The 19,826-nt window shown below is 30.2% G+C and overlaps 1 protein-coding gene and 2 pseudogenes across 4 annotated transcripts; 2 read left to right on the top strand and 1 right to left on the bottom strand.

Moving 5' to 3' along the window:
- Positions 1-1,918: 1,918 nt before the first annotated feature.
- Positions 1,919-3,043, top strand: LOC112742891 (probable LRR receptor-like serine/threonine-protein kinase At1g74360; annotated as a pseudogene).
- On the top strand, positions 3,042-3,574 carry LOC140173070 (probable LRR receptor-like serine/threonine-protein kinase At1g74360; annotated as a pseudogene).
- An 8,225-nt stretch (positions 3,575-11,799) lies between these two features.
- LOC112743657 (trihelix transcription factor GT-3b) lies at positions 11,800-19,590 on the bottom strand. Of its 4 annotated transcripts, none has more exons than XR_011871056.1 (4): positions 18,933-19,590; positions 17,914-18,633; positions 16,561-17,398; positions 11,800-12,042 (listed from the first exon to the last, which is right to left on the bottom strand). XR_011871056.1 is itself a non-coding variant. In XM_025792950.3 (2 exons), the coding sequence occupies exons 1-2, from the start codon at positions 19,272-19,274 to the stop codon at positions 18,049-18,051; spliced, it is 927 nt and encodes a 308-aa protein (XP_025648735.1). In that variant the 5' UTR covers positions 19,275-19,590; the 3' UTR covers positions 17,853-18,048. The 4 variants fall into 4 exon arrangements, 1 of the variants encoding a protein (XP_025648735.1); XR_011871057.1 differs by having other exon boundaries at positions 16,561-16,678; XR_011871058.1 differs by having other exon boundaries at positions 11,800-12,020; positions 16,561-16,678.
- Positions 19,591-19,826: the final 236 nt, after the last annotated feature.

The following is a 19,826-nucleotide window of genomic DNA, read 5'->3' as shown; positions in this document are numbered from 1 at the left end:
TGACGCTACAAGGATGCGACTTACTTTAGATTTGATTCTAAGGCCCCACAACTTAATGCTGCATAATGTCATTGACTCTGTTACCAGGAATTACAATAAGTATAAGCAAAAAGATTCAAACAAAAATTAAAAATCTATAATTGTCATGTAGTCGTGTTTGGTTTATATTTAGAGTTGTTAGTTTAATCTCTTTTACTTAATATCTATATGGCTTCCTTCCTCTAAAAAATTTAAATCTCTGCTAGCTATTCATTACTTTTGTTTTTTTCCCATTAGTATTGATCATAATTGATAACTTATGACTTTTCCATGCCAAGACAAGTGTATATTTTCTTGAAAATTATTATCAGTTAGAATCCTTGCCAAATGACATATACTCGTAGATTACTATACAATCTAAAATCAACTTTACTGGTATTTCTTAAATTAATTAATGACATTTAAAAGTCACAAATATTCAACCAAATTTAACTTTTATTTTGTTCTTTCTCAAACTTTTGATGCTTTAGCATAATTTAAGATCAAATTTTAGTAAGATATTCCTTAAAAATTAAACTAAATCCATAACTCTTTTCATAAAAATCAATAACTCCATCTGTTTCATTCTTACACGTGATAACACGGTAATATTAAATGAAAGCCTCACCCAAAATTCCAAACTAAAATAGATACAAACAAGCGAAAAAAAAAAGATATTATCTTCAGAGCAAAATTAAATCCTAGTAGAGGGCCACCATCAGTTCTCAATAGTATGATGCCATTCTCAAGAAGCAAACAGAGTTCTCCCAACAACTTGGTCAAGATCCCTTCGTCCATTTAACGTTATTCTCCTACCTCTGAAATACAAAAGGAAAAAAAGGGAAAAATTAGCATACAATTAAGCAAAGCATCATGGTTTCTCATGCCAACGTCAGTTTAAATAACCATAGTTCGAGTCGCACAATACCAAGTTTCCAAAAAAAATTTATATAAATAAATAAGAGCTTTAAAAGTAGTAGCTATTCAATAACTGCTACTACTTTGGTCTGCTCAGTAGCTCAGTGCAGTGAATAAAACAACAGCATAAGAAGAAGAAGAAGAAGAAGAAGGCTGCATTCATGAGATTCGATTCTCTTTAAAGACTGAACTTGTAGCATTATTTTATATAATTATGTGTTTATTTTAAGTCGTTTGGTCTATGTAACTAGATTTTGCTGTTATTTGTTAACATTTGTAAATAGTATTTATGTTCCTAGTTCATTTTCTACCCTCAAGTATTTTTTGATTGATAAGAGATAAGAAGAGAATGAAATCGAACCTCCTTGAACCTACGAAACTAGTCATCTTGTTAAGGAACCTGGATGATTTTGGCAAAGAAATGTAAGAGTTAAGAGTGAACATGTGTTTATCATAAAAATGTACTCAACCTGGTAGAGTCACAACCCCATTAGGAGTAGCCGATAATCATTAAATCTTTTTTCTATAACTTATAAATAATATTAAAAGATACAATCAAAAGTTTACCATATCTTAGAACCTCAATAAGAACTAAAAATCTACTAACAACATACTTTTCTATCCTAATTAAATGTAGGAGATAGAGTCCTTAATAACCACACGAAAATAAATACCACATTGTACATAAAACTAAGGGTTTTATTGCATTTCTGTCAGTGATTATAGGTGGATAAATAGAAATAACATGCAGACTACACTAATCCATAAATAGAAAAAATGTTCTATTTAATACACAATAAACCAATTGAATGTGAAGCATGAGCTTCAGAATCCTAAAACTCAACACAAACATCAAGCCTAAATTTGATCAAATGAATAAAATAACTAGCCTATGGTACACAACAAATTATAACATCAATTTCAGAACTTTAGTAAATGTAATCACATAAGTTCTCCAGTAGAAGCATCTAATGATAGAAACATGTATCTATGTACATATATACCATAACAAAATATTGACAACCAGAATATTTTATCACCAATAGAAGTAATTAAATGATTAGACATGAAACTTGGCAAATGACCAAGTGATTTTTGGGAAATTTAAGCAAGTTAAGTTTCTTTTCTTTCAATCAAATTCCTACACTGGAGGATTGCTCACATCAAGAATTTTCTCATTGACAAATCTTTGCCGATTAGATCTAAGCTTCAACAACTTTTCAGGTCTATTACCTCTTGAAATCTCTCAATTGTCAGGTCTCACTTTCTTAACCTTAACCTACAACAAGTTCAGTGGACCAATTCCAGTTGAACTTCGAAATTTGACCAACCTTCAAGCACTTGATCTTGCCTTCAACAATTTCAATGGCTCAATCCCTCCAACCCCTTGAAAAATTGAGTTCATTGCTATGGCTAATGCTTTCGAATAATTTTTTAATCGATGAAATCTCACCAGAGTTGGAAAATTGCTCTAGCTTGTTATGGTTGAATCTTGCAAACAACAAGCTCTCTGGAAGCTTACCTACAGAATTGGCCAGAATTAGAAGAAATGCAATGGCCACATTTGAATTGAGCAGAAGAAAAAGTATTGGCAAAATCATTTCTGGAAATAGTGGATGTGCTCAGCAATGAGGAGATGGTTACCGGCTGATTACCCTCTATACAAGTTTGTGTATACTGTCCTCACAAGGAAGAATTGTAGAAGCCTTTGGTACAAACTTCTTAAAGGCTAAGGTGTTTTCTCTACATTGCATATGATTCTTCCTCTAAATCATCATAGATAGGTGGTTATATTCAATTAAGTGGAAACTAACTCAGTGGTGAAGTACCTACAGAAATTGATAATATGGTGAACTTCAGCATGTTGTAATTTGGGGATAACAAGTTCTCTGGAAAGTTCCCATCAGTGATTTTAAACATGGCACTTATAGTCTTAAACATCTCCAGAAACAATTTCTCAAGCAAAAATCCAGGCGAAATCAGCAATATGAAGTCTCTTCAGGATCTTGATTTATCTTAGAACAATTTCTCAGGGTCAATTCCTTCAAGATTGTTGATCTTGGTTGAGCTTAGCACATTCAACATCTCATACAACCCCTTCAATTGATGTGGCAATAGCATTGGTCTATTTGCACCATGAATGCTACCCTTTAATTGTTCATAGAAATGTTAAGGCTAGCAATGTGTTACTAGACAACGATGGTAATGCCAAAGTCACAGAATTTGGACTTGCAAGATTTGTTGATGTTGAGGATTCTCATATTAGCACAATGGTGGTTAGAACAGTAGGGTAGGATATGTTGCACCGGAATATAGACAAACAATGCAAGCAACAACAAAGGGTAATGTGTATAGTTATGGGGTTTTGACTATGGAGATTGCAACTAGGAGAAGAGTAGTGGATGGTGATGAAGAGTGCTTGGTTGAATGGGCTAGGAGAGTTCTGGGGTTGAGCCATTCTGAGCCAGTTTTGGTCATGGACGGTGAAGATGAGATGCTTGAGCTATTACAAGTTGGGGTTAAAGGCACAAATGAGTCACCACAAGCTACGCCTAACATGAGGGAGGTCCTAGCCATGTTGGTCAAGATATACAACAATAACCGTAGTGGAGACTTAGGTTATGGCCACCTTGTTTAATCCTAATGATGCACCACTATTTGGTGGTGCATTCTATGCTGAATTTAGGGGATTTTATCACCCTTTTTTCCACATCTATCCACTAAAATAGCATAGTTTATATATTCTCCCTATTTGTGCTTAAGAGTGAAAACATACTTTTTAGGCCCTTAATTGATTAATTTTAATTCACCTTTGATTCTACTAGATGCCTTGATGTGTTTGTTGAGTGATTTCAGGTTGAAAAGGCTAGGAATTGATCAAAGGAATGGAGAGAAAAGCATGCAAAGTGGAGAAATCATGAAAAATCAAGGATTGGGAGAAATTCACCCCATGCGCACACGTAGCAGATGCGCACGTGTGGAAGATGAAACTCGCCAGGTGACGCATACGCGTACATGACGCGTACGCGTGGAACGCAAATTGCCAAGCGACGCGTACGCGTGACCCACGCGTCCACGTCGACACTCGTACATGGCTTCATTAAAGGCAAAACGCTGGGGGCGAATTCTGGGCTTCCCATGCCCAAATCCAACTCAATTATGAGCCTATTATATGCAGAAATCAAGAGGAGATAAGGGGGAGCTTTTAGTTAGAAGGAGTCATAATTGAATTTTTGGAGGGAAGGCTTTAGTTAGTTTCTAGAGAGAGAAGCTCTCTCTTCTCTCTAGAATTAGGATTAAGTTAGATTAGGATTTCTTAGATCTAGGTTAATTTCATGCTTTGATTTACTTTCCTTTACAATTTCTTATTCATCTACCTTTCCTCTCTCTAGTTTTGTATTTCATTCTTGTAATTCTTTACCTTTACGTTGATGCACTTTTGTTTCTTCTATTTCTCTTTAATGCAATTCCATGTTTGATTTCCTTTATTGTTGATTTGCTTTATTGTTGTTAATTCCTTGCAATTAGTAGTTGTAGATTTACTTTTCTTGCAATTTGATTTTACTTTCCTTTTATGCCTTCCAAGTGTTTGACAAAATGCTTGGTTGGATTATAGAGTAGATTTTTCTCCTCTTGGCCTTGGTTGAGTAATTGGAGACTCTTGAGTTATCAAACTCCTTTGTTGATTGATAATTGAAAGTTGCTAATTGATTTGAATTCCACTAACTCTAGTCTTTCCTTAGGAGTTGACTAGGACTTGAGGAATTAAATTGATTTATCTTCTTGACTTTCCTTCATAGTTAGAGGTTGACTAAGTGGGAGCAATGGACAATTGATGTCACAATAGATGACGATAATGAGGATAGGACTTCTAGATCTCATACCTTGCCAAGAGCTTTCTTAGCTATTAGTTTACTTTTTTTACAATTTATCTTTCATGTTTCTTATCCAAAACTCCAAAGATATACAATCCATAACCAATAGCAAGAACACTTCACTGCAATTCCTTTGAGAGACGACCTGAGGTTTGAATACTTCGGTTATTATTTTTAGGGGTTTGTTACTTGTGACAACCAAATTTTTGCATGAGAGGAGTATTTGTTGGTTTAGAAACTATGCTAGCAACAAGGATTTATTTGTAAAATTCTATACCATCAAAAACTCATTCATCACCTAATACAGTAAAAAACTCTGTGATTAGCAAGTTTATTGATTTTGGCATAGGAAAACAATGTGCATAGTTTAAGTTACCATACAATATACATAAAAAGAAAAACAAAACATCAAACATGTCATGCACAGTTGATTTTTGTGTAAAGAAAGAAACTTCATCATTCAAGTTGAAGAGGTTGCTCAATTTTGTTTTGTAACTCTGAGATTTGTCATTGCTTATAACTATGATTTAGTTTTAATACTTTCAATGAATACTGAGCATTTTCTATTCATTGTCTTCATGACATAGGATTTTATTTTTCTTTCTTCTGTACTAACATCTACTTCACTCTTCTTTTTAATAACATTTTCCTTTTTTAAACTTTTAGCAACTATTTATGATTCACGTTGAATGAAGAGAACATTGTCACCAATCATAGTTATGAAAAGAAAATTGTCACCAAAGTTGAAATCCATAAACAGTGCATAAATAAGTAGTACAATCATAAACAAAGATAGTATGCTGATTTGTGAATGTAGAATGTTCCAATTTTGCTAAACTGACAATTATTAGTGAACGGTGATAATATACAACTTTCTAGTCTTTATGATGTCCAACGAAATCCTTCATCACAAAATTAAGGGATGAAGTTAATCTGCAGGTCATAAGAAAACTGACCCAGAAATTAATCATTAATATTTACCATGTTTTCATTACGAAGAGAAGCAACAAAGTTTCCATCAATATTTTCTTTTGCTTCCAAGATGCAATCAACCAGTAGCTTTATAAGTGATTCTACATTTTCCTCTGCATCCAATAGAGTAACTAGAAAGATTGGAATTAGATAAATATGAAGAATGCTTTGAAATCACTTTCAGTAGTAATTTTTTTATCACTTGCAACCAAAACAAAATATTTCATATCAGCACATGATGCAAAATTAGATACCAATATATGAGCAAGACTGAGTGATCAAACTTTCTTGTTTCTAAAAATTACTCTCAACAGAATGCACTTTTTTTCCTGTGGCAAACGAATCCAATCGCTTACATGCATTGGAGGAAAACGCAGTTGCGGCTCTTGAATGAATTCTACTAGATGACTGCATAAGTAATGGAGATCTTAAGCGCCTGTTGGAGGATCCATTCTCACCATTTGTCATCAATAAAAGTCATTACCAAGCAATTCAATAAAGTGGATCAGTAAAACATCATAAGGTGAATCAAATTACACACACACACACACACACAGAGAGAGAGAGAGAGGAGCAGCGTAGGAAACCTTGTTGAGCGCAATGGGAACAACTTTAGAGCTGTCACGCAGACGAAGGTCGACCGTGGAAACCTAACGGAGCAGGGCTTGGACGTCGTCTTTGTTGAAGCGGAAGAGGCCAAGGTTCTTGCCAGTGGAGGCTCTAGTAACCAGCAAGAGCTCCTCTGACGGGTTGCTGAGCACGTACACGGGGAGGTCATGGAGGAATAAAAAATCGACAAGGAGGCCGTGGAGGAACAAAAAATCGACAAGGAGGTCGTGGAGGAACTGGGTTCTTCTTCTTTTTCAGAGACAAATAGGCATAGAGGAGATACGATTCGAGCAGAACTTTGTCTTCTTCTTCTTTTTCTTTGTCCAAAGAGAAAGAACACTGAAATCTAAAGAAGATCAAATACTTTTTTTTTTTCATATACGTTTTTGTTTTGAACTTTTGATTTTTAAATTGTTTCAAAATTAAAAATATAAAGCCAAAGTTAATTTAATTTTGACTAAATTAAAAGGATTATGATATTTTTTCTAAATTAAAAGGATTATGATAGTTTTTGTCTAATATAAAAGAAAAAGATATTTAAGTCTTTTTGTAAAATTAAATAAAAATTACTTTTTATTTTTATTAAAGTATAAGGGTAATTTAGTAAAAGTATTGATATGATATGTATTTAAAAAAAAGAAAAAATTAATTATTAACGTAAAAAATATCATACACGTATCGTGTTTGAATTTTTCCATGATTTTATAATATCGATGTGTATAAATTTATCATCGTACCAAAGTAAATACCATAAAATAAATACTAACCATTATTGTAGGTGCTCTTAGTAACCAGAAATATTAAATTTATTTATGTAATTATTCTTCAATAAATGTACGCCTAATCACATTTCTATTCAGATATATATACACATAAAGCTACTTTTAATGTCCAACACTAATTGATCTGTCTGTTAATCTTTCAATACTCACCAACTGAAAGTTAGCTCTTGTCTCACATAGACACATACTAATATTCAAGTTCAACTTAATTGACTTTGCTTTTCTACCTTTCCTTTTTTTTTCATTTTTTTTAGGTGAAAACTTAAAAAGTCGTCTTCGTGATAACGTGAATTTGATATTTGAGAAGCATAAGCTGATTTAATAAATTTAATTAAATTATTATTTAACGATTTTTAACTATTAATTTCACATAAAAATAACTGTACGTGAGTCTTCAACATTGTTTTAGTCTACTGAAAGGAACAGCGACGAAGAAGTAAACAGACGTGGTATAATATTGTTGGAACTTGGAGCCTCCCAAGTCACTGCTCAAATGCTCAAAACTAATAATTAACCAACGAAACATTGTGTTGGACGAATTGAACGGATCAACAGTGTCCCAAATTCCGATCCTCCACGCCCAAAACAGTTCCACAAAATTTTAAAAAATAATGAATCAAATCCTTTAGTGGAAAAGGCAAACTATAGTTTAATACTAATAATCAAAAGGAGGTAAAGAAAAACATTAACAAGAAAGTTACAAAATTCAAAATGTGGGTCAGATTTTGATCCACCTTGTTGATCAGTCAATCTCCACTCTTTTTAGCTTTTTGCTTTTGTTTAAAATAATCAAGGAATTTTTCCTCCACCGCAGTACTTAGTTCTGAACACGGTTGACTATTTTAAAGAATACAATGCATAAGCAAGAAAATGCCAATTTTTTATTTTTAATAAAACAAATTAAAATAGGACAAGCAACCTTTAATTTGCTTATAACTATAAAAAGTATTTTTACATACTATTACCTACGTACTAAAATAATATTCACGTTAATTAAACATTATAATACAATTATCTTTGTTAAATATTTGCTGTCAGAAACGCGTTATTTGAACTCGAGCATTTCTGAAAGGAACAAAGAAAGAGGAAACAGGGTAATTTATGACTTAATTGTCTTTGATTGAAAATTATATACATGTTTGTCTTGTTTTAAATTTGTCTAATTCTTTAGATCCTAAACCGTATTTTAAGTTTTCACGTGACTTGTTTTATGTTACAACGATTTAAGAAGAAACTGCGCAACAATAATCGGATTAGTATACTCTATTCCTTTGGCATTGGCCTCACTAATTCGTTGTCTATTGTTACGAATTATCTAAGAAATTCTCCACCGATCTAAATCGTCAAAGGCTCTAACGAATCACTCTAGGTCTATTTCTTTGTAACTAAATCGTTTTAGTCCACAACGATCTATTTTGTTACGCAGTTTCTTTTTAAATGGTTGTAACCTAAATAATTTACATGAAAACCTCAATGATTTAGAGTGCGACAAATTACACAGATTTAAAACAAAATAAAAATACAAAAATATATATAATTTTCAATCAAGATAATTGCGTAATATCTCAACTCAAACGATTTATACACGTAAATTACTCCAAGGAAAAAACCAAAGAGAACAAAATTTATGGGAACAGCTTCATAGGCGCACAATAAATGTTGCAGACACAATAGTTATTATCAATTATGATGACGATGAGTAGTGTGGTAGTAAATGCAATTAATAACTTCCATTGTTGCGTGTTGAGAGCACACTGTTTAATTTTCTGTCGGTGCACATGTAGCACATATGTCTAATAATGTATCATCATTTCTCCATGCTACTCTTGTTTTGTATAAGTTATAAATAAAAAATATTCCGCATACAATTATTTGTCCTTGAGTGAATAATTCGCGTACGGTTAAAGAAAGAATTAGACGGATTCATTCGGTTTATAAAAAAGAATAAATAAATGAAAAATCTCAAATGGAAACCATATAGGTCCACACAATCTTAATTAATTCAATAATATTGCAATTGATAATAAACGAAAGCAATCATGATTGTTATTATTATTATGGTGGTAAGTGGTACCAATATTACTGTACACACTTTTGCTTTCTTCTCTATCTGAATTATTATACATAAATCACTTTTTTTATTCTAGCCACTATAACTTTTTTTTATTTGGTCCAATATTTATCAAGCAATATCATAATGCAACGAAATCTAGTTTCCCTTCTAAGTTTTTCACGACTAATAGTGTCTTTTTTTTTTTTTCGGGTAGTAGTTGCTTTGTACTAATATAGTGATTTTATTAAGTCACCAAAAAAAATTATAGTGATTTTATTTATTTGAAGTCATTTACTTTCAAAAAAAAAAGAAAAAGAAAAAGAAGAAATTCTACTACCACTATTTATATAGAGAGACAAAGTAAAATGTGATTGAAGGAAAATTATTTATAACAGACAAATAGTACTTAAATACAAACAAACTAGCTAGGGTATGCTATTTTCTGAAGACATATTATTGTACAGAATATGACACACATCCTTTATTGTAAAACCGTGTTCTTAGGAAAAGAATTTCAAACCGCTTACTGTTTTATTGAGGAAACAGAAACCACTTTATATGGCAAAAAAAAAAAAAGAAATTCTTACTATATATATTCTTTTTAAAATTTAAAAGAAATTAAAATTCATATAAAATAAAAATTATTAAAAATATAAATATTGCTGCGTCTTCTTTATTACTCTAAATTTAAAAAAAAAATTATAATATTGTATTAAAATTTTTTTTATCAAAAAATACAAAAAAAGAGAGATAATCAAAGAGAATTAAATAGAAATTTCAAGAATTAGAATCAAGGAGAGAAATTAAAATTTCTAATTACATCATACATATCCACACCATTACATTATATTTCTATTTATAAGTCCAATACTAATTCTAATATTATTCTCTTTTTTAAAATAATTTTATCCTTAAAATTGTGATAAAATATATAACCTAATTATAATTAACAACAATAAATCCTCAAAAAATATTTGCTATTTCATTTCTATTCTACTTTTAAAATTTAAAATTCTTTTGGGATCTTATTGAAAAAATTGAAGCCACAAACAAAAATCAAACACAATGAGTTGATTCAAAGTTGGCGTAAGTGGTGGTGGCTTGGCTACAATAGGAGGGACGCGACGGAATGGATCTCCACTGTTCATCAACGCCGACCTCAGCGCTGTTTCTGGCTTCGTTGTCGTCGCAGAGTCACCTCAAATCTGGGTCATTATTGTCATCCTTCCCCAACTTGCCGGAGGTGCCATTGGCACCTCTACTATGCTAGCCCTCTTTTTCATTCATGACAGTTGTCCACAGGTTTGACAATTCCGGTGGTAGAACTTGCCATACTTGAAGTTTTCTTTGTTTTAATCTAATAAGAGGTCATAAATACCTCCTTAGCTATTGTAGCCATAGTATAGAATGATTTAGAGGTTTGAAAACTCTTTTTAAATTTCGTAATAAAATCATGGTGTGGACAATTGAGGTTGAGGAGTTACTCTCTTGTTGCATCGGGAAATTGGATAGAAGATTGAAGAGTCATTTTGAATCAATTCTCAAACTATAACGTTGACAAGTTAAGTTGAAGAGTCTCTTTCTTGTTGCGTCAAGAAATTTGATAGAAGTAGAGTGATTTTGTTTGTACTCAATTTCAATCTATCCTTTTTATTTCTATTTCAATTTTAATTTATTTTTTTATTCAGTTTGATATTTATCTTTTTGTTTATCTTTTATTTCTTTATCAATCTATTCTTTGTTAAGGATTCAGACCATGGCCGATCTCCTTCGTTTCGTGTCGTATTGCTACCACAAGGTTTGTTTTTAATGTCTCCATCATTTCTGTTTGTAATTTTTGGAACTACTCCACTATAACCGTTAAATATGGTCATTGCTTTTTTAAATTAGAATAATTCTCCAAGAACAAGCGTTTTTTTATACAAGTCTTTACAAGTCATTTATATTAACGCGCTTTGAACCGTACTGTACGTTTTCACTGCATCTTCTTCTTCTTCTTGCGGCACGTTCTTCTTCCTCTTCCTCTTCTTCTTCTTCTTCTTTTCTTTCGTTTCTTACCTTCTCTTTCTCCTTCTTCATTTATGTGCTTTTCTTTCTATTTTCTTTCTTCGTTATTCTTGATTTCCATTGTTTTTTGACATCAAGCTCTGAAATCATTTTTGAAGAAGAAGAAGCAGCAGAAGATGAGGAGGAGTAAGAAAAAGAGTTCTGAATTATGCATAAAGTGTACTTCAACGAATTTTGGGTGTATTTCTTAAATCCTTTGGATGTATTTCTGTAATCCTTTTGGTGTATTTCTATAATCGTTTGGGTGAATTTCTGTAACCGTTTGGGTGTATTTCTGTAATCGTTTGGGTGTATTTCTGAAGTTCCATTATCTTAAAATTTGGCAAGAAACTCGTTTTCATGGAGGAAGAAGAAGAAGAGTCGTTCATAATGCATCATGAGTAGTGCGCTTTAGAAACAGGAAGTGGTTGAATAACGTGCGTTTATTTACTCTTGAATGTGGGAGTGTAATGCGTGTGTTTTGTTGGACTTGTGCCAACTTGTAAGACTTGTAAGCCAAAAAGACTTGTATCTGTAGCAACCCTCTTTAAATTAATTTTTCAATTTAAAATGTTGTTTTGAACAAAATCTGATAACACTCGTTGAAAATCTGGTTAGTAACGATGTAAGAATACAATTTCAAAGATTGGCCAATTTGCTACCAGAACCACATCAAATCGCGGCCGATCAATCTCTCTCAACCTCCCAAATGTGTTGAGCTTCCAATGTTTCCTTGGCATTCCATAGCTTCCATACATACACAAAGAATCTACCAATAGTTGTTAGTACCATTATGAACATTCGAAAATTGTCATACATACTAAGGAATGTGGTTTAAATTTCGACCACCACAAAAAACACAGTAAAGCGTTGTTGGTATGGTGTTTAATGAAAACACTATTTGATAACATTTTATATCAAGAGATACAAATAATCAAAGATAATTTGAGAGAATTAGATAGAAATTTTTAGGATTAGAACTAAAAAAGAAATTAAAGTTTCTAATTATATCATACATATTTATATTATTATATCATACTCTTATTTATAGAATAATTTTTTAATTAAATAGACTATAAACCAAATATTAATGCTAACATATTTTTGTTATTTCTTAAAAAAATAAAAAAATATAAAAGTTCACATAAATCCAAAAAAAATCTTATAAAAAAAACATATTCGATATAATTATTTTTTCGAAGTGGATTCGTAACGAAAATAAACTGCATGATTACTAATAATACCCGGTTTCTTTTGTGACCTAAAAGGCAAAATTATAAAATTCTACAAAATCTAAACAAATAAAGTTCAGCTTTGGCGATCCGATCCGCACCAACAAAGATAAATATCAACTTTATATTCCTTAGCCCTTTATATATGTTCCTCTCATGTTTATGATAAATCATATGCAATAATATTTTTATCAATTTTATTTTATTTTTTTTAAAAAAATGTATGATGAGTCTTCAAATTTATTTTGAGCCTATGAAAGTGCAGCTAGCCCTCATCACCAGCCGCAGATGTTTCTAGTGAAATACGAATTGTCACTCAAATCCCCAAATAAAGTTTGCCGACATGTAACCTTGATATCTAGGTTGCCCACTTTTCTTTATTTCACTTCTTTTTCATCTGATTGGGAAGTTAAACCACCCTTTTTATTCCTAATTTTATTATAAGAACTAAAACCAAATAATAGTATATACACCCTTTTTTAACTATATATAAAAATTTATTATTTTTCATCAAACACATATAACAATATAAAAGCTGTATTTTTTAAGAATAACGTTAGGTAACTAATATTATAGCAATTTATTTCAATTGATATTATAGCAAGTTAGTAAATAAATTCAACATGAAATCTATTAAAATTGATTTTTTATTAAGTTTAAATTTCAGATTTTTTTAAATGAGTTTCAGATATTATTATTTTTAAGAGTTTTAAATATTTTTTTATATATTGAATGTTTGCTGCAATATTGGTTATACAATATTGGTTTTTAAGATTTTTTTTTAATATTCAATAATAATAGACCTCAAGATTATTATTATTTAATTTGTCTGATCCAGTGCATATTAGTAACCAAGTTAACTACTTAACTATATTCAATAGATGTATAATCTTATGTCTACTATCTAAATATTTTTTTTTCACACTGCTAAACCATTTTTATTGATTTAATTGCTTTTCAAAATTACATGATAATTAGGTACTCAAATATAGGAAAGTTATGAATCTCTATCGTCCTAACTTTAAATAGGACATCTTACCATCAACTATTATATATATGTCAGCTTTAATTAAGTAGAAATTAAAGCAAGAAATTTGTACATGCACCGGCTTTGTTTCTTTGTTATTAATATAAAATAAATAAACAAATAATGCAAGAAAATTTTGCAAGTTCAGTATAACTCAATTATCATAATATTCAAAGCCACTAAGACTGCAGGGACGGATATAAGGGGCGAGTGGCGGCCTCGCCTCCAATTTTTTTAATAGTAATAAATTATTATGTATAATTTAATTTTTTTAAAAAAGATATTTAGTATTTAGTTTAATATAAATAAAAGTTCAGTCAAATTTAAATATTAATAATTTTTAATATCTAAAAAATAAGTAACAATATTAAAAAAATCTGAAAAAAATATTATTACTAATATTTTTTAATTAAATAAAAAATTTTAAATCTCATAAAGTGATTCTTTTTCTTCTTGTGGCCTATTTTTTATTCGTTTGGTATTAATTCTTTCTGTTTCAACTGCTACAATTAAGAAATCTTTTTCAACTATGAATATTGTGAAAAATAACTTAAAAACAAAATAAAAGATGAATTTCTTACTAATTGTCTTTTAATTATATATTGAAAAGAAAATTGTTGAAATTTTTGACACTAATTCTATTATCGGTGAATTTTATGATACGAAGAATCGACCACTTCGTTAGTAAAAAGTATACACATATTTTTTTACTTTAAAATATATTCTCTATCCGTATATTCTTATAATACATCTTATATTATATAATTTTTTTTTACATAATTTTTAATATTATATGTGTTATTGGCCCCCATAATATTATTTCTGGATCTGTCCCTGACTAAGAGTGATCTTGCTGTAAAAATCTTATATAGTAATATGCATGCATGAAATCATAAATTCGAACTACATTATTTTTAAGAAAAGATATAGAAAATTAATTTTTAAGTAGTTAATAGTTATTTATTTATTTATTTAACTTTTATTTTTGTAGAATTTAGGGTAGAGTTAGAATTTAGAGTATATAATTTAAGATTTAGAATTTAAGATTTAAAATTTAGAATTTTAAATTAAAAAAAGTTAACTGATATAGTTGAAAAATGTTAATTAATTCTCTAATTGAACTCTATTGTTAATTACTTAATTATGTATAAACAAAATTATACTTATCCGCAACTTATTTCTAAGATCGCTTTTGAAAATAAATGCACAGACAGTTGAAAAGAAATCACCAAAATAAACCACAATAATAATATGGCAATTTTTTATAACTTGATCTCCTGCAAAATTTTAAGATATATATATATAATATGAAAATCTAAATGCAAAATAATTATTCACATTTTAGGTGGTATATATCTATCATAATAAGAAGCCAAGAAACTTTTTTGCTTTGATTTATTATTTAATGTTTAACGTCTTGTCTCTTTGGTACTAATAATTTTCTCCTAGTTACTCAAATAGTTGAGAGTAAAAACAAATTCTTATTCACATTGAATCTAAGAATATTTCCACCAATTGTTACAGCTTTTTTGAGTTAAACAGTTATTCTCTATGATTGATACCTATGATCTAATGATCCTCTTTTGTTTTTATGGCTACGTACGTTATTTTCCTAATCCTAAAATTAAAAGAGAAACAGAATCACTTCAGCATGCAAGACCCCACGGTTTCAAACTTTCAATATTGATTTATTGCTCTAATTAATAGCAATCTTTCGATGATTTATATATCTCTTAGTTAACATCTTTGCACTACAACACAATTGTAATGTTTATAATATAATTAGACCTAGTTGGTAAAACTTCTTATATATTTGTGCTTTTAGTTTTAAAAAGTTGGATGTGCTTTTAAAAGTATCTATGAGTATATTTTTTTAAAACTAATTTGTATTTTTAAAGTTAAAAATCTTATATAATATTAAATAGTAATAAATATCTATATCTTTTATTTTATATATATATATATATATATATATATATGTTATTTTAAATATTAAAAGTAGTTTTATCAAGCATATTTTTATAATTTATTTATTGAAAATTATTTTTAATATGATTTATTATAATATAAAAAATATCTTTCAAAGATTTTATATTAAATTATTTTTAAAAGTCAAAATTTTACCAAATCACAAATGTATTAATTTTGTTAGGGATATAAATATTCATGTTATTTTTTTAAGATAAAATATTAAATTGGTCCCCTACATTTAGGTGTAATCCTATTTTGGTTCTTAAAGTTTAAAGTGTTCTATTTGAATCCAAAAAAGTTTTATTTAACTTCAATGTAGTCCACCATGAGGTCAAATTAAATAATTAACAAAATATTCTACATGACAGTAGTACAAGAACAAAGTTAATAATCTAGAGAATAAGTACAAGTTCCAGAGACACAAAATCAACCGTAGATGCATTAATAATTTATTTATCAATTTAGTACTTTATCCAAAATATCAGTTTAAATTAAAAAAAGTAGTATCATGATATGATTTCAGAATTTTATATCTAAAAAATTTAAAATTCGATTCTTGATGAACCTAAAAAAATTAAAAGATAAATAAAAAATCAAGATTCTTATTTAAAAATATTAAAAATAAACTATTAATATTATTTTTTTCTGAACTTAAGTTTTAAAAAAAAAGTAATGCGATGATAAATTCAACTAAACTTTTAGATGCATACACTAAATTGCAAATTCATGACATACCGAAGGAAGTAAGAGAGTGATGATGATATGGGACCATGATTAATATTAATTAGAACTACTTGTATGTCTTCTGAATATGTTCAAAATTTATTTACTCAAATAATATCCAACCGACACTACTTTTTCTTTTTCTTTTTTTTTTTTATATCAATATGCACTTAAAAGTAGTATAAACGTAAAAGGAAAAAAATGAGTGGCCATATATGTTTTTAAATATGCTTTGAATATTCTAGCAGTATATTAAAATTTTATATAAAAAAATATAAGTGATCCAATATATATATACTTGTGAAACTATAGTTATAAAGTCACAATTTCATACCTGAGGCAAAGGATTTTCAACTCCTATGATTGTGTGAGCTCTGATATCTCATCACATGCACATGTCAATGTCAAACCATTTGGAATATCTCTTTTCATGCAACAACCGAATCAGCTAGCTGTTTCAATAATAATAATAATAATAAACCTCGTCCATACAAACTAATTAACCTCTCACATATCTCATCCAAAACTTTGGGATGAGATCATGATTCAACTCAAAGGTAATCAAATAATGATATTCTTTTGTGAAGTATATACATATATATATATATAGTATTGTTAATTAAACCTCCATACATCATTTGAATTCACAAATATTTCATAAATATTCATAAACATATCATTATTATCTATCTATCTATCTTTAATTCCTTAATTAGTTATTATGGTTTACCTTCAATCTCCCAACATGTCTTTTCTAATGTCAATGCATTTACCGACAACCTTTATTATGATGAATACCTTTTGATATCAAACAATATGAGAGTAAGGAACAATTGCATTATGTGTACATATACATATACAACTCTAAAAACCCTACTTCATCATTTAATACAATTACCGAAATGCATGGAAGTAGAGTATAGAAATTTAGCATGATACATAAAAGAAGTTAAATTATTCATTTTAATCAAAATAAAGTGAAAGCAACAAATGTAATTGTGTGTGTATGTGTAATAGTAGTGATGAGTATCCATTGTAGCAAAAATGGTCCATTAACCTAAAAACTGTGCTCTTCATATATATTATGGAATAGACAACATGATGAACCATTATCTTGTGGTCAATGCCTTGTCCATAATTCTTTTTGCCCGTTTTCGGTTGTTAGTTAGGCCCTGCAAATTGTGTTCAATTTTATAATATAATCTATTCATCTACACCAACTATCGGAGGAATCTCTATGAAAACACCATTGATAACCTTTTGGATATACTTATGAAAAACATCAATTAGTCATCTCTCAATTATGGCAGAGAGACTTGCATGACAAAAAGCACATACATAATTATTATCTGATAGTTGTCTAATTCAAAAAGAAAAAGAAGAAATTCTTAAAAGTATAATAACGATTAGAAATATAATTATTTCCGTATCTCACTTGTTTAGTTTAAATTTTTTATAGAAATAATTTAGTGATATAATATTATAACTGTTATTATCTAAAAATTTAAGTTCAATTTTTAGTAATAACCCTACAAAACGTTTTAGTAAAGACAAATACGTTAATATTATCCAACCAAAAATGCAACTAAATGAACCATAAAAGCATTGGAATAATATATAGCAAAGTTGAAAAATAATAGTGTTTGATATATATGATAAATGAAAAAGTGTAGTTATAAAGACAAACCTCCATAATGTGTCAAATTAAGCTTTGCTTCATCATCATCATCATCATGAGAATTCAGTAGCATAAACACAATATGAAAAGGAAGTTAGTTCTAACCAACAAAGATAACTAACTCTAACTAACTAACTAAGTTGGTTATTGATCTTGTTGTCTTGAAAGCTTGTTGAGAAGTGCAGTGATAAGAGCATCTCTCTTATGAGCCCTATCTTCTTCCCTAATCCTCCATTGTTCTTCACTCTCCCTCCATCTCTGCTCCATCATTATCCTCTGATTCTCCAAAGCCTCCATTGTCTGCCTCCATTCCAACTCCTTCAACCTCCGATCATTCTCCCTCGCCTCGAATGCCGACATCCATTGCGCCTCCATCTCCATCTGTTGCCTCATAAACTCCTCCAGAATCCCCTTCAGATGCTTCAAATTACTCGCACCACCACTATCTTCCACCCTCTTAACCTTCTTTAATCTTTTCTTTCTTTTTACATTCTTTTGTTGAGGATCTCCTAATTCGCTCTCTTCCTCTTCTTCTTCGTCCGAAGACAGCTGCGCCGTCGCAGCTTTCTTCTTGTTAGTAGAAGAACCTCCTCCTCCTCCTCCGCCTCCGCCTCCGCCTTCTGCTTCGGCCCAAAGCATCCTCTGCATTCTATCGGTGAAGATAGCTTGAAGCTCGTTGTAGAATGGGAATTGCTGCCTCATTGCTTCTGCCTCCATCGTTTCACATCCCTTTTAAATCTCAATACCAAAACACAACTCTTAACAACGACACTATATAACTATATATAGAGAGAGAGAGGAACAATTTTTTTTACAAAAAGAAAAAATAGAGAATTAATTAAAATAAAATTATATGCTTTTCTATGCGGTAAAGGAAGGCAATTGAAAAGAAGAGGGAAGAGGGAAGAGGGTGTATATTAAAAAGAAGAGGAGACGGTTTTGTGTTGTTTGTTTTAGGAGGTTAAGTGATGTATTAATAATTAAATAATTGAAAGGAAAGAAAAGGTGTTATTAATAAGGTAAGGTACCTTATAACGGGTAACAAGGTTTTTCCACTTGCACTTGCACTGCTCAGCGCTTCGATGGAAACCCTTTTCTTTCATGGTGTTGGAGATGACTTCCCAGAGCTGCTTGTTCCTCTTTGTCTCCATGAAAGTCTGATCCAGCTCCGCACGGATCATTAGGAACTCCTTTGTTTCTTGGATGCTCCATTGAGGGAACCTACTATCTCCTGTCACATCAACAACCACAACGTTGTTATTAGTTCCTGCACTCGTTGTTGTTGCTGCACTAATACTATGATGTTGTGGCGGTGGGTATTGTTGTTGATGATGATGATGATGATGATGATGGAGATGATGACTTTCCATAATTTATCGAAAAGAAAAAAGAAAATAGAAAAAGAAAAGATTTGAAGTGAAAGTGAGATCCAATTCAAATTAAATCAGATCAAATCATCCAGAAAAGGAAAAGAAGAAGGATATGGAGCAGTGATGAATATTAATATGGTATATGAGGAAAAGGTTTTGAGGTATGTTGTTTGAGGGGGTTATGGAATTTGAAGAGAGAGAGAGAGAGAGAGATGAGAGAGAAAAAGAAAAGAAGAATATATATGTAGGTTTGTGAATTGCGAGGGATGTGGTGTGGTGTGAACGAGAGGCAGGTGTGAATGAATTGCGTATTTGACAAGAGAGGAAGAGGGAAAAAAAATAAGAGAAATAAGGAAAAGTATAGGGTACCAACATATTATTTGCCAACTTCTGCCAACTCTTATTTATAATTGTGTTTTATGGAAGTGTGTTCGTGGATGTATCTAATAATTAATATATTTTAAATATATATATAAAGAGACACATCCAGAAAATATATCTATAAAGACACTTCTATTAAACACAGCTATAAAAAAAACATTTTTATTAGAC

The sequence above is a fragment of the Arachis hypogaea genome, chromosome 14, assembly GCF_003086295.3.
Source record: "Arachis hypogaea cultivar Tifrunner chromosome 14, arahy.Tifrunner.gnm2.J5K5, whole genome shotgun sequence".
NCBI classification, from domain to species: Eukaryota; Viridiplantae; Streptophyta; class Magnoliopsida; order Fabales; family Fabaceae; genus Arachis; species Arachis hypogaea.
This window is presented reverse-complemented; position numbering and strand designations above follow the sequence as displayed.